The sequence below is a fragment of the Phallusia mammillata genome, chromosome 7 (genome assembly GCF_965637545.1).
Source record: "Phallusia mammillata chromosome 7, kaPhaMamm4.hap1.1, whole genome shotgun sequence".
NCBI classification, from domain to species: domain Eukaryota; kingdom Metazoa; phylum Chordata; class Ascidiacea; order Phlebobranchia; family Ascidiidae; genus Phallusia; species Phallusia mammillata.
In genome coordinates, this window is record NC_137258.1 from 13,578,256 (window position 1) to 13,592,563 (window position 14,308).

At 38.5% G+C, this 14,308-nt stretch overlaps 2 protein-coding genes, 1 long non-coding RNA gene and 1 pseudogene across 8 annotated transcripts in view; 3 read left to right on the top strand and 1 right to left on the bottom strand.

Moving 5' to 3' along the window:
- Positions 1-1,897: 1,897 nt before the first annotated feature.
- Positions 1,898-2,842, top strand: LOC145239015 (uncharacterized). The gene has a single exon (XM_080102308.1). It carries the CDS (start codon positions 1,898-1,900, stop codon positions 2,840-2,842), a length of 945 nt encoding a protein of 314 aa, XP_079958434.1.
- Positions 2,843-4,601: 1,759 nt separating this feature from the next.
- Positions 4,602-8,009, top strand: LOC145239016 (sodium-dependent phosphate transport protein 2A-like; annotated as a pseudogene). Its single transcript, XR_013862219.1, has 10 exons — positions 4,602-5,025; positions 5,124-5,279; positions 5,514-5,654; positions 5,719-5,867; positions 5,940-6,018; positions 6,281-6,440; positions 6,523-6,627; positions 6,732-6,822; positions 6,889-7,095; positions 7,211-8,009. The product of XR_013862219.1 is annotated as a sodium-dependent phosphate transport protein 2A-like (transcript).
- A 52-nt stretch (positions 8,010-8,061) lies between these two features.
- LOC145238847 (inactive peptidyl-prolyl cis-trans isomerase FKBP6-like) overlaps positions 8,062-14,308 on the bottom strand; it is a 37,828-nt gene continuing 31,581 nt past the window's right edge. The window contains exons 6-12 of one of the 5 annotated variants that reach the window (XR_013862194.1): positions 13,645-13,721; positions 12,168-12,338; positions 12,013-12,093; positions 11,694-11,936; positions 11,156-11,190; positions 9,592-10,434; positions 8,280-8,343 (exon numbers count right to left, since the gene is read on the bottom strand). Coding sequence is in view for 4 of the 5 variants with exons in the window: in XM_080102124.1 (XP_079958250.1) it covers positions 8,187-8,343; positions 11,694-11,936; positions 12,013-12,093; positions 12,168-12,338; positions 13,645-13,721 (729 nt within the window). In the remaining variant the exon portion in view is untranslated. Of the gene's footprint in view, positions 8,344-8,420; positions 10,435-11,048; positions 11,191-11,693; positions 11,937-12,012; positions 12,094-12,167; positions 12,339-13,644; positions 13,722-14,308 lie in introns of those variants that run through there. The other 4 variants (XM_080102126.1, XM_080102124.1, XM_080102127.1 and 1 more) reach the window with 4 other exon arrangements.
- On the top strand, positions 11,184-13,752 carry LOC145238850 (uncharacterized). Its single transcript, XR_013862195.1, has 2 exons — positions 11,184-11,408; positions 13,417-13,752. It is a non-coding gene; the product is annotated as an uncharacterized LOC145238850 (long non-coding RNA).

Below are 14,308 nucleotides of genomic sequence, written 5' to 3' on the forward strand. Positions count from 1 at the left end.
TATGCGCACGAAGCAGAAAACTCCTAAATAATTAAATCAATCAAAAACAACTGTTAGTTGAGAGGGTAAAACGATTGTGCAAAGTTTTACAATAAGGGGATATATTATCATAGTTGTTTGTGTGCTGACGCAATAGTCACGTATAAACGCCATTTCTAGGTCATATTTTCTACAACAAAATAAGTGACACCAAATGGCAGTTCGGGGTTGACAACAACTTCAAGCTGTGTGTTGACTGGTTCTGATTTAGAGGCGCTTCGTTATTATTGTTACTAAAAAACTTTAAGTTTCCTTTTTTTAATTTTACTCACTGTTTTCAACGTTTAAAACACTTTTGCACGAACCGATGTATACACGAATGTTCCAACAATGCCAAAGTTACCAAATGGCGCCAAGAACAATCAAACATGTTTTGTGTATACAGCTCAAATCAAATATTTAAAACTACTATAGAGACATAAAACGAAGGTTGTTATCCAATGGGAATATCAAAAATGATCAAACCAAAGGCGTTGTGATTATGCTCTTTAAAATTGGATCTACACTTCTTTTCGTTACAGTGGCAACACTGCAGTTATTCTGTTTATAGTTAAATTTAGCAGCAGCACATTTGCATTTATAAAATACCAAACCACATTGACGCGAACAATTTGGTCCTGTGAAGTTTTATCACAATTGGCCGGTAGAGCTATTTACAGTTACACCATAACTAGCGGGAGATACACTTTTACAAGGGGGCGTAAAGAGCTGATTTTTTTTATTTGGCGGCTAAAGAGGGTTAGGTTGGGAAATAAGTTTTTTGAAATTTTTTTACATTAGTAACTAAATTTCTGGGTTAGTTTTATTGAATTTTAATTGCTAATACCTTACCCCGACCCTAAGAGCCCTAACCGTGAGCATTTTTGGAGATATAACGTTTTAAATGTAAAAAAGTGCTCTTTGTACCACCTGTCGAAGGTTAGGCGCTTTTGGATGTCGCGAGAGGTATGGTGTTAGTAGCTCCACCCAATTGGCCAATGTTTACAATTTTGACTGCTAGAGGTGTTTTAAGCAGCAACTGCAAACTCCTTTAACGTCATAGAGCTGTCAACAATTACATGACTGTCATTTGCTAAATCCAACATTTTATGCAATTTAATAGCATACACAAAAACTTCATATTTAAAAAACCCGATCCAACGCTAACATAGCTATAAACATATATTTCCGTCAAATTAATGTTTTCAAATCAATTATTAGAGTTGCCCTATACCCCTGTGCTTAAAAACTTTACGGGAGAACACATGAAATTAACTGAAATGCAAGTTTAAAAGAATAGAACTTTCCATGTTTGTTTTTTACCGAATCGAATCTAAAAGTTAAAAATGGATTTTTGCAAAATCTGAAGTGAGTGTATGTACTGTTCTAAATTGTAAACAAACAAAAAATACAAAAAGCTATATTCGATTCTGTGACCTATAGTCGAAATCTAAATAGCTAGATTTGAATTTGTTTACTTGCTTTGTAACATTTGCGTTCTTTGTTAAAGCTATACCATCTGTTTACAACATCCCAAATTAGTGTGGCATAAAACAATTAAGCTATAGCTGGTTAAGGATTTTTATTGTTGCGTTGTAATTTCCAACGTTGTGTTTTAATTAGCATCTCATTTCGAGCCTTGTGTGCCTTTAGCGCAATGCATGGTCCGCAAGCACACTATTCCTAATGTGGCGGTTTTCCGTGGAATGTAAATGGATAATCGTTGCCTATATAATGCTGCGCATGTTAAGTTAAATATTTCTATTTTCCTTTCGTTTTACTTGGTGTCGTGAATACAACAACTTGAAGAATACAACAATTGACGACGAGGATGGGATCTAGCTGGTAAACGCAGTCTGGTCCTATAAAATCTCTAACAATGGATAAATTTTTAGAAGCCATGCAAAAACAGATGGAACTGCAAGAACGCCGACACCAAGAGCAAGAACGCCGACATCAAGACCAAATGGAAACATTGATGAGTTTCTTGAAACAGTCGTCGACATCTGAAAGTTCCACCACGCCCAGTTCAAGCACAGCCACGCCCAATTTTCCAGCATTTGACCAAACCATGGAATTGTGGGAAGATTATTGGTCGAGATTTCGCACGTTTTTCAAGGCACATGCTGTGTTCGATGACCGCAAAGCACAGGTGTTTTTGACCAACCAGACTAGTACGGTTTATAAGTTGTTGGCCAATTTGGCAGGTCAAAGTTCGCCGCCGAAGCAAGTCAACGATTTGACAATGGAGGAAATCGTAGGTTTCATGAAAAACCAGTTTGATTCCACACTTTTTGTTGTGCGGGAACGATTTCGCTACTGGAGTGAGATGAAGCGCAAACCAGGAGAAGCAATCCAGGAACTGGCTGCACGAATCCGTCAAGACGCCAGCACCTGTGATTTTCCATCCATCAAGGATCCGTTAGATGAGGCACTTCGTACACGCTTTATTTGTTTCGTAAAAAATGAAGCAGTCTTAAAGGCCGTATTTAAAATTAAAAGCGACGAGATGACTTTCGCACGAGCTGTTCAAGTCGCCATGAAGACCGAGGACGCCGCTAGAGTCGCTAAGGAAACCGTTTACGGGACGCAACAAAGTGAGGTAAACAAGGTGCGCAAGTTTCGTCCAAGGAATCAGCGACACCGGGAGGTTCCTTCTGCAGAGCTCCAGAACGAGAATTCAAGCTCATATAATTGTTATCGTTGTGGCAAGAAGGGCCATTTTGCAAGTGAATGTCGTTTTAAGGCTTCAGTTTGCAGTTTTTGCAAACGACGGGGGCATTACAGTCGGTCTGCAGGAAGAAAGAGTATCACGAATCGATAAAAGTGAAATGTGTCGACAGGTTTACTGTAAAGAATATTTCAAACCAAATAGCTTAAGTTCCAAAATTGGAGGTTCCAATTTCTATCAACAAGAAAACTTGCATCATGGAGCTTGACACCGCTGCAGGTGGAAATTTTCTGTCCATTGCGGCCTGGAAAAGTCTTGGAAAGCCGAAGCTTCGAGACCCAGATACGCGATATCAATCTGCTACAGATCATCCCATGCCAATCCTAGGTTCTTTTTACAACTACGGCGAGACATGCCCAGTCAAACAAGGATTGTAACATTACGTTACTTGTTTCAAGCATCCCTAAGCTGAATCTATTAGGTCGTGACGCCATCAAGAAGATGCACATTTCTTTGGACGACATTCTTCACAAAGAATCCGGTTAACATTATCGACAAAGTTGTGGAACCCAACCTTGCACAAGAGTGCCGAAAACTTAAAAAACTTAAAAGCGAAAGTTTTCCAAACTTATTTAAATCTGAACTTGGTTGTTTGAAAGGCTACGAGCTTGAAATAAATTTTCAACCAGAGACAAAGCCTATATTCTGCAAGCCTAGAGCGGTCCCAATAGCTTTGCAAGAGGATCTCAACCAGGCCTACGACGCTGGCATATCGAGGGGCATCTGGACGCCAGTTCAATTTAATTCCTGGGGAACTCCAGTTGTGCCAGTTCGAAAAGCAGTTTTACCTGGAACATGTAAAGCTAACTTGAGAGTCTGCCTATGATCATCTCAAAAATCTGCGGCGTCTTTTTGAAAGGTTGGACAAAAAGGGTCTTCGTTTTCGCATGGAAAAATGCAAATTTGCCAAAAACAAGGTGGAGTATTCGGGCCACATATTATTATCAAAGGACGGAGTAGAAAAAGGTGCCAAAGTCAATGACGTCATTAAAATGCCTCCGCCGCACAACGTCTCAACACGTCGTTCGTTTCTTGGTTCTGTGCAGTTTTACGGCAAGTTCATGCCACCGAATTTTTCAACAGTATCAGAGCCGTTACACCGACTTGCAAGAAAAGGTGTCGAGTGGAAGTGGCAAGAAACAGAACAAGACGCATTTGAGCAACTGAAACGTATGTTGTCATCCAACAACGTGCTCACGCATTTTGACCAGATGTTGCCTGTTCGAATTGCGTGTGACGCCTCTAACGTTGGTATCGGAGCTGTATTGTTTCACCGTTATCCAGATGGCAGCGAGCGGCCGATTGCCAATGCAGCGAAGACATTGACCGACAGTCAACGAAATTACAGTCAAATACAAAAAGAAGCTCTAGCAATTGTTTACGCTCCAAAGAAGTTCTATCAATACTTGTTTGGGAGGAAGTTTATCCTTGTGATCGATCACAAGCCTTTGCTGTCGCTGTTTGGACCAAACAAGGCTACTCCAGCCCTTGCAGCCAATCGTTTAGCTCGATGGGCATTATTCTCAAATCATCCGATACAGTCGATATCAGCAAAAACTACAATTGATCTTTTAGAGCAGGGGTCGGCAACCTTTTTTACACTGCGGACCGATTTTGAACCTGAAATTTGATCGCGGACTGGCCTTAGAAAAACTGCAAATATTTAGCAATAAAAACGCCTAAATCAGTTTACCTTCCCCGGGATGCACGGGGAAAATATTTTAAAGTGTGTAACCTGAAAAAGCATACGGCCCGGGCCGCGGACCGGCGGTTGCCGACCACTGTTTTAGAGAACGACTTTTCTCTTTTCGGTTATCCTCACACGCTTGTGACAGATAATGCTCCCACGTTCATGTCCGAACAATTCCAGAACTATTGCAAAGAGCGAGGAATAGTTCACTTGACTGAAGCACCTTACCATCCAGCCACTAATGGCGCTGCTGAGCGCTTGGTACAAACTTTTAAGCAGGCTCTTCCGAAGTCGTCAAGTCCGCCTAAAGAAGCGCTGCTCGAGTTTTTAATGCAGTACCGCCGAACACCGGCCGGAAGTGGTTATTCACCAAGCGAACTTTTAAACCACCGACAGATGCGCACAATGATTGATGCATTGCTTCCATCTCCAGCCCACACCACACAAGGCAAACAATCGAAAATAGCCACCAAATCTCAATCTGCGGTGCGAAGAGGAGATGTTTCCTACAAAGTTGGGGATACTTGCTATGCCCTTTACTTTGGACCGAAACACAATCAACAACCACGCTGGGTGGCAGCAAAAGGTATCAAGCGACATGATGTCGCAGCGTTGAAGTACGTGTTATTCCCCGAGGACCTATATGGAGACGTCACATTGAACAACTCCGTCCTCGTTACGCAGCAGAAGAAGATGAAAATCCGGCGGATGATCCTAACCCCGTGAGTGAGAGAATAAATGAGGAAATACCTGACGTGACACAATCCTCACCACCGAAGATCGCGGACCTTGAACATTTAGAATATGGTCCCGGCAATCCGAGACGTTCAACACGACAACGTAAACCCCGACAATTTTTGTGTTGCTAATTATCGTTTTTCATACTTGTTGGGGAGGTGTTAAGGATTTCTATTGTTGCGTTGCGTCGTGTTTTCCGTGGAATGTAAATGGATAATCGTTGCCTATAAAATTCGCATGTTAAGTTAAATATTTCTATTTTCCTTCCGTTTTACTTGGTGTCGTAAATACAACAACTTGAAGAATACAACACTGGGTATACGTTATGTTTATTAGATGATTCAATCCCATGGAGGGATCAGACAACATCGCAGAGGGTCAAGACCGTCCTTATCGGAACCCTAAAATTCATATTCCTCATTGCCTGCCTCTTCATTTGTTCGTTGAAGATTATGACCAAAGCACTGAATCTGTTAGGTCTGTGTCATTCTCTGCTTTATTCTTATGTAATGCGACTTTATAAATGGAACATGCCACACAGCTGGAAGGGTTGCAGTTGATATTTTCACAAGCAATGTATTCTTGAGTAACCCGATTACTGGATTGATTTTATCGGTGTACTTGTGACTGTGGTCATCCAAAGTTCATCAACTTCAATTTCTATCGTGGTTGCAATGGTCGCCGCAGGAAGTAAGGCTTTTATACTTTGCGCCACTCTCATAAATGTAGTTGCATCCATAACTTACGATATATGATTTGAAGTTATCTCTGTTGAAAAGTCAATTCCTATTGCTATGGGAGCAAACATGACACTATCAGCAAACAAAGAAGAATTCAGAAAGTATGAATTGAAAAACTGCTAATGCAATAGCCTATTATTATTCCGGAGTGCAGAAGGGTCATGTCCCCCTGCTCCCAAAAATTAAAAAAAACGCAAATTTTGGCTACCATTAAGTTGGTGTTTTAAATTAAATTGTATAGGGTCACAATATGTTTGGCCCCGCCTAAATGTTTTTGTCAAACCAAAGATTTTGTTCTAATTACCTCACTGACACAATTTGCAATTGCAGATGCTGCTAGACATACATTGACATACTTTTTAGGGCATTCGCTGGAGCAACTGTTCATGATTGTTTTAATATCATGTCTGTCATTATTCTTCTGATAGTGGAACTGATAACAGGATACCTAGAGGCCTTTTCTCATGCAGTTATTAAATCCATACCAGAGATTGATGGTTCTGGACCCCCAAAATTCTTGATAGTAAGGATGATAATGATTTACTCGAAATTAAAAACAAAGCTCAGCTATTGATTACAAAAAGTAATTCGTCTCTGGTTTGCAGACCCTGACCGAGCCGATTGTAGGGAACATTATTCACGTAAACGTAAGCGTCCAACAGCTATTAGCAAGAAACGAGACTCTTGAACCTGACAACAGTATTATTCAGGTAAGCAAACACCTGTAACGTAAACTATGCATTTTCCGTGCATTAATACTTTGGGCTGTTCTAAATTTAGGTTAACTTTCACGATCTAAATTACATCTTTTAAGCTTTGGTGCAACCAAACCAAGACAATGATTGAAAAGACATTCCAAAATGGAACCGTAATAAATCAAACTGTACTTGTAGGAATTCGAAAATGTAAGAAAATGATTTTATTTCGTGACGTCCATTCTTTTTAAAAAAAAAACGTCCTGTAATTAAAAGGTGACAGAGGCGACTTTCTTTTTGCCGATTCTGGTTGGTCGGAACAGGCTGTCGGGGCGTTTTTGTTTGTTGGAAGCGTGATTGTCCTGATAGCAAGTCTGCTTTTAATGGTAAAAATCTTAACATCATCTCTTAAAGGAGGACTAAAGGTTGCAATTAGAAAAGCGGTCAATACAGACTTTCCAAAGCCATTTGGTTGGCTTTCTGGTAAGAATTGGCTTGATATGTAGTAATTTTACTTCCTGCGTTTCCTAGTTATCTACACTTCATAAAATTGTGTTAGTTAAAAAAGGTTAAACAGCGTTTTAAACTTTACTTTCAGGTTATATTGCTGTTTTTGTTGGATGTGGCGTCACCATGGTCATCCAAAGTAGCTCTGTAGTTACCTCCACCCTGACCCCATTGGTAGCCCTTTGGCTTTGCAGTTGTCATTCTGCCACATGTTGTTTAATATTACTGGTTTTGTACTTTGGTATCCTTTGCCCTTTATGAGAAAAATTCCCCTAAAGGCAGCGACAGGTCTTGGTAACATTACAGCAAAATACCGATGGTTTTCGGGCTTCTACGTAATTGTGGTGTTTTTCCTGATACCTTTGATTGTGCTTGGTATGTCTTTTGCTCCAGTTTGGTTTTTGGCATCGGTCATTATTCTTATTTTGGTAATAGTGTTAGTGATAATAATCGTAAACGTTTTGTCAACAAAATGTCCACACTGGCTCCCACTAAAACTTAGAAACTGGGATTTCTTACCACTTTGGATGCACTCGCTGAAGCCCTTAGACTGGTTGATGACGAAGGCGTTTGGGTGGTGCAGGTGTTGTAAGTGCTGTCGCGAACCGGAGTCTGCCTCTCCAGCAGTTCGCACTTACGAAAACGCTGGCTTTGACAACGATGTGTCAAAAGTTTAAGTAACAGTGATTTTGGCAAATATTATATGAAATGATGACAGCACAGCATATGCACTTTTTAATCATACCCTACCACCAATCGAAGTTTAATAATGTACATAGCCTATACTTTGTCAAATATTTTTGCATTAACGCTTTGTTCCACAATTGCTACTAACCTTTCTGTGTGTAACCTTTCCGGATTTTCAAAACGCACACGACATTAACGTTTAAAGCTCCATTTCTACACCTGCAAGCTAGCACAATACAAACTGCCAAAAGCAAAGAAGTTTGTTGAACTTTAATTTTAAGTGAAAAAAGTTATGGAAAGAAAGCAACCACGATAATTGCAGAAGATACAAACACCAGTCCTCCAAATAGCAAAGTTAACTTTGTTAACCACCAACATTTTTATGCCATGGGTTGCGCTTTTTTGGGTAGGAACATCTTTTCACACATTTGTCTTTCAATGGCTGAAAACTTGACTTGAAATTGATCCAATATTTTTAGTTCTGAAACCACGTCCTTGGACGTTGGAGCATGTTTATGCGCACGAAGCAGAAAACTCCTAAATAATCAAATCAATCAAAAACAACTGTTAGTTGAGAAAAACCTAGTAAATAGAGGGTAAAACGGTTGTGCAAAGTTTTACAATCAGAGGATATATTATCATAGTTGTTTGTGTGCTGACGCAATAGTCACGTAGATACGCCATTTCTAGGTCATATTTTCTACAACAAAACTAGAAAGGTGGCTTTCTGATATACTTCCATTTTATATATTCTATACGATATTTACCAATTTACTATACACATCATTTGATCTACACATATGATTGTTTTTGCAAGCAAAAACGAATGGGTCCCCACACGCGTGTTTGTGCGGATTCACAGTGAACAAACATCCTGGTTATTTTAAGATTTTTAAGGAAAAACCTAATCAACTTTGGCAATAACCCAACTTTAAAAGTTTTGTCCGTATTCTTTTTGCATCATTATTGTTATATAATTACACACAAAAAACAGTAAATAAGAACGGGAAAAAGACTTTTAATTTAATCTTTGTCCTTGATATTGTCGTTCAAGGTCAGTTTTTAAACACAATTTTCCAAAACTGAAAATGTGCTTGATAACGTAATATAACGACATAGCATGCTGTGCAAAAACAGCTGATTTCTAGTTACCGACACAGACTGTGTCGTAAAACGTCCGTCCGGACGTCAAGCTGAGCACTCCCGCTGCATTCACCCGCCTTTATCGTAAACAAGCGAATTACTCCCTTGAGAGTTGATACGTCTATCTGACTGACAGTGTACACATATTATGGGCTATAAAAGTAACTATTTGGCCGATTAAGGCAAAATTTTAAATACTGAACGATTAACCTACTGCAAACAATTGTTTAACATTTCCGCACATTAGGTCTTGTATTTTGGGCCTAAAACTTATTATTTTGGGGTTTAAAGGGTAAAATGGGTGAATCCAATAAAAAGTTACAAAATTCTTTAGAATAGCTTACATTGCACCAACCAACAAAGCATGAAACCCACAGATTATGTACTTGGGTCAGTACAGCCGTTTTTAATTTTTTTCATTTTGGGGGCCTGTGGGTGAACCGCTGGGTCGTTTGGGGTCAAACTTCAGGAGGATCAAATTTGCATTAATAACTAACATCTGTCCAAATTTGAATACATTTAAAGCACTCTTTCTTGACCAAACGCATTTAACAAACCAGCGTTAGATAGAAATGAAAAATTAGGGGTTTAAGGTGTGAAAGTGGGTAAATCGAAAAAAAGATACAAAATTCTTTGAAATACCTTATATTGCACCAAACAACAAAGCATATCACTCAGAGATGCTGTACTTCAGTAAGTATAGCCGTTTATAAAGAAATACGTTTTGGGGGGCCTGTGGGTGAACCGCTGGGTTATTCGGGGTCAAACTTCAGGAGGATCAAATTTGGATTAATAACTAACATCTGTCCAAATTTGAATAAATTTGAAGCACTCTTTCTTGACCAAACACGTATAACAAACCAGCGTTAGACAGAAAAAAGAAAACAAAAATACGGACAAAAACAATATGTGTCCCCTTCTAGAAGGGGACCCATAATAAATGACACCAAATGGCAGTTTGGGGTTGACAACAACTTCAAGCTGTATGTTGACTGGTTCTGATTTAGAGGCACTGTTGCTTTGTTATTACTGTTACTAAAAGTTTCCTTTTCCAATTTTACTCACTACTTTCATCTTTTAAAACAATTTTGCACAAACCGATGTATACACGAATGTTCGAACAATGTCATGCATGCAAAGTTGCCAAATGTGTAGGCGCCAAGAACAATTAAACATGTTTTGTGTATACAGCTCAAATCAAATATTTAAAACTACCATAGAGACATAGAACCTAGTTTTTTGTCCAATGGGAATATCAAAAATTATCAAACAAAACGTGTTGTGATTATGCTCTTTATAATTGGATCTACACTTCTTTTCATTTCAAAAAAAATTACCAAACCACAATGACGCGAACAATCGTCCTGTAAAGTTTTGTCACAATTGGCCAATGTTTACAATTTTGACTGCTAGAGGTGTTCTAAGCGGCAACTGAAAACTCCTTTGGCGTCATAGAGCTGTCAACAACCCCCTGACTGCCTTGTGCTAAAAACCAACATTTTGTACAATTTAATGGTACACACAATAACATATTTTCGGTTGCCGTTATTACAAGATTACACCACAGACCCTTTTCGTTTGTGGTCTGTGTCATTATGCAAAACATCTCACTCTTTGGAGTCTAACAGGGCTACCGCTGAAGCCCATAATGACAATGACTGATACCACCGAGTGCGACTAGTACAGTGCACGATAAACAAAGGAAAAAAGAATGAAACGCAAGAACGTCACAACGCTACGGAAACACCGCGCCATAACGAATGATTGGGCCCCTAATCTTTGAGCAGGTGCCTGTAGCACGCTGAAATCATCACGTCTGTTTTGAAGTTTATTGTGTTGCCCGGTTGGTTATTAGTCCATGACTCAAGAAATAGTCTTTTCCTGTAGTCAGGCTCATGGGCCACAACAGACGCCGCATTGAAATCAATACGGTGACCGTGTGATACTGCGTGATTGGAAAGGGCCGGCTTCTTCGCGTCGTTGTTGGCAACATCCCGTTGATGTTATTTTCGGCGGATGATGAGTGACCTTCCAGTCTTCCCGATATATATTATCGGACACTCGTGCTACAGGCACCTGCTCAAAGATCAAAAACCCAATCATTCGTTATCGTGCAGTGTTTGCGTAGCGTTGTGACGTTCCTGCGTTTCATTCTTTTTTCCTTTGTTTATGGTGCACTGTACTAGTCGCATTCGGTGGTATTTACCCTGATGAAGGCGACAGTATAGGACGTCGAGTCGTCTGAATAAAAATACATTTGCCAGAATAGCTCTATAAACTTGATATTATGCCTGGCAGCTACAGCTTATATAGACATGGCTGATGATTAATAGACACGCGACAAAACATGCAGTAAGATGGCAGACTCTTTGTGAGCATTATATGCGTCAACTCCCTTCAAGGATAAAAATGAAACAAACAGTAAGGCAAGTTTGGGTGCCAAAAATAAACTGTGACAGGTACAATTGTATTACACTACTTTTTATTCCATCTTACTTAATGTTTCAAGTTTACTACAAAAATTTGCAGTACTGTGTGGAAAAAACAAATTTGAGAAACTATGGGTGTCATAAAAACATATCAAATCATATAGTTAAATATTATACTATATTTTAAATGGATGTAACCAGTGGTGGGATTCAAATTGTTTGTTAGCCGCTTCTATCACAAAAGTCATATTTTCATCCAGTTCTGTTACAAAAAGGCGGAATCCCACCACTGAATGTAACAGAGATTTAAGGTACCTTGATTTTGCAAATTCACCCATGTGGCGCAATGATTTACCACATATATAAAGAGCTTTCGGGTTTTCCTTGTGCCAATCCAACACCTTTTTTCCAGCGGACATTGCTTTGCCAAAATTTCCCAATTTGAGATTGCACAATGCCATATTAAGATAAGCCTTTTGACAAAATTTTAAACATTCTTCTTCTTGCTCCCTATTAGCCATATTTACAGTTTCCAAAATATTAATGATCCTCATATACCTGTAGAAGTTTCAGGGCTATTTTAGTTCTCTGCTTAACCACACAGAAAAAGTAATAATGTAATATTTTTCACTACCTTTTAATAGCTTTCAAATAATTTTGCTGGGCAAAAAGTTGGTTTCCTTCTATCTTAATTTCCTTGATTACAGCAAGAACCCTTCGTAAAGCATAAAAGTCATTAAACATAAAAAACACAAAAAGTAGAGTATAAAAACAACAAAATGTTAGGACCTTTCAAATGACAAGTTTTGTTTTTCTTCTCTAGACATTTCATCAAAGTTGTCCAATAATGTGTTGTCTGTGAAAGATATTAACTCAACTTCAAACACTATTGGGGTTTTAGGTGGAATTCTTGGTGGACATCCCAACAAACCATAAGCATAAGCTGGTTCGATGTAAAATCTGCAAAAAAGTTGACAATTTAAGAAATGAAACATATTTAAAATATTAAATAACTTTACCCTAAAGTAGAGTTTTGGAAATTTTCACTTTTATACCATTCATGTTAACTGTTAAGTAAACTAGGCTGACATTTTCTATACAGTCATCACACATAAACTATGAATAACAGATATTTTATTTCTGATGGATATGTTAAATATGTTTCATTTTATCTGTCATTACAGCACTAGGAACATAAGGGCTGCTGACTTTTGCCAATATTAAAAAGTAAGAGCCTTTTTTAATGTTGGGAAATGGTAGTATAACAGAAGAGCCCGGTTGTCGCCAATTTCTACATACTGTGTTTACCCACATCCACCAGTTGTCATACTTACAACAGATGTCTGTCTGTTACTTACATCAAATTTAGTCCCCTGTTATTTATTTGTTAATTACAAAATGCTTGTAAAACACTTGGTGATGTAATAACTCAATAAAACGTGTTGGGTGCCTGTGGGTTAACCAATTTGTTAACTGAACAAAATGTTAACAAAAACATTACACAGCAATCTATAATAAGTGTAAATTAAGTGGTTTATTCCACTATTTTTAAACCAAACCATAAAAAAAACTTATGTTAGGCCAGTGGTTCCCAACCGGGGAGGAATTCCCCCCTAGGGAGGAATTTTATGATTTCACGGGAGGAATTTATAAAAACTGTAAAAAAATTACATTGAAAATGTTACAGAATGTTTGTAAAGGATTCTGAAATGGACATCCCTAATTATATGGTCTATTTCAATATGCTTTTATTTTTTATGTTATATTTGTTTTTCGTCTTATGGCATGGAATGAATAGTTCGAAAATGGGCAAAGGGAGGAATGTGACAAAAAAGGTTGGAAATCACTGTGTTAGGCAGTGATTAAAGTTAAAATGGTAAAGTGCGAAATTAAACACATAAGGTGTAAGATGGCTAAGCACAAATTGTCTTTGCACATACCCTGCTGCCTACATTCAAATGTTTTAGATCCCTTTGTTTATTTTATATTGGGTGGTCTTGTATTAACCAACGTTTACATAACATTTGTTTGCCATCAGAAACCAAGAATCCAAGGTTGTAAACAAGGGGCCAACAAGTCAAGCGAAAAAAATGGCACATCTACATGATCATAGGAGCTGAAGAAGTTTTATCCAAACCCTGATTTGTCGTAAGTGCATGGACAAACTTTAAGAAAAAGAAAACAGTGAAAGCAAGATGTATTTACTAATTTTGTAGTCATTATTGTTTTTGAGCAGTTTTGAGTCACTATAATAATAACATTTAACCTGGCAATCTCATGTTTCCGCATTGTAGAAATTCCAATGTCCAATCCTGGAATAACTTCACCATTTCCAAGATTTATCTCACAAAAATAAATTGATTTTTAACTTTCATAGTCATGTAAAGATTGTTTTAATTGCACTAGGCAAGAAACAAACAAAATTGCACTAAGACATTCAGTGTTTATTACAGTATCTTTCCCACAAGTAATGTTGCTACAAGTAATGTTTATCACAGTTTAACACAGGGGTGGGCAAACTACGGCCCGCGGGCCGCATGCGGCTACTACGGCCCGCAGGCCGCATGTTGGGAAATTTTAAAGAGAAAGTTACCGAGCAACGCTGAATAGTATTATAACCACAGGCGTAGTTTTCAAAAACTACCGGGGATGTTTACGTGCTTTAACCTGTTGTTTCTGCCACGTTATCATGCACATATTCACTTAAAACAATTTCTTCGTTCGATAAAAGTAAAAGCTATTCACGTTTTCAAATACAGCCCACTTTGTACTGTTGACGTCAAAACTTTGGTCACTTTGGATCAAGTTTAGGTCGTTGCAGTACATTGCAAACGGACATTAAATACGGCTTTAGAGTCGTTAACACAAACCACACCACACTTAAGATGGATACTAAAAGCGACTCGCTTTGTTTAATGTTGGCGCAAGGA

Bases quoted from the DNA above. Each gene is read 5' to 3' on its own strand.
- LOC145239015 (XM_080102308.1), top strand. From the start codon at position 1,898: ATGGATAAATTTTTAGAAGCCATGCAAAAACAGATGGAACTGCAAGAA.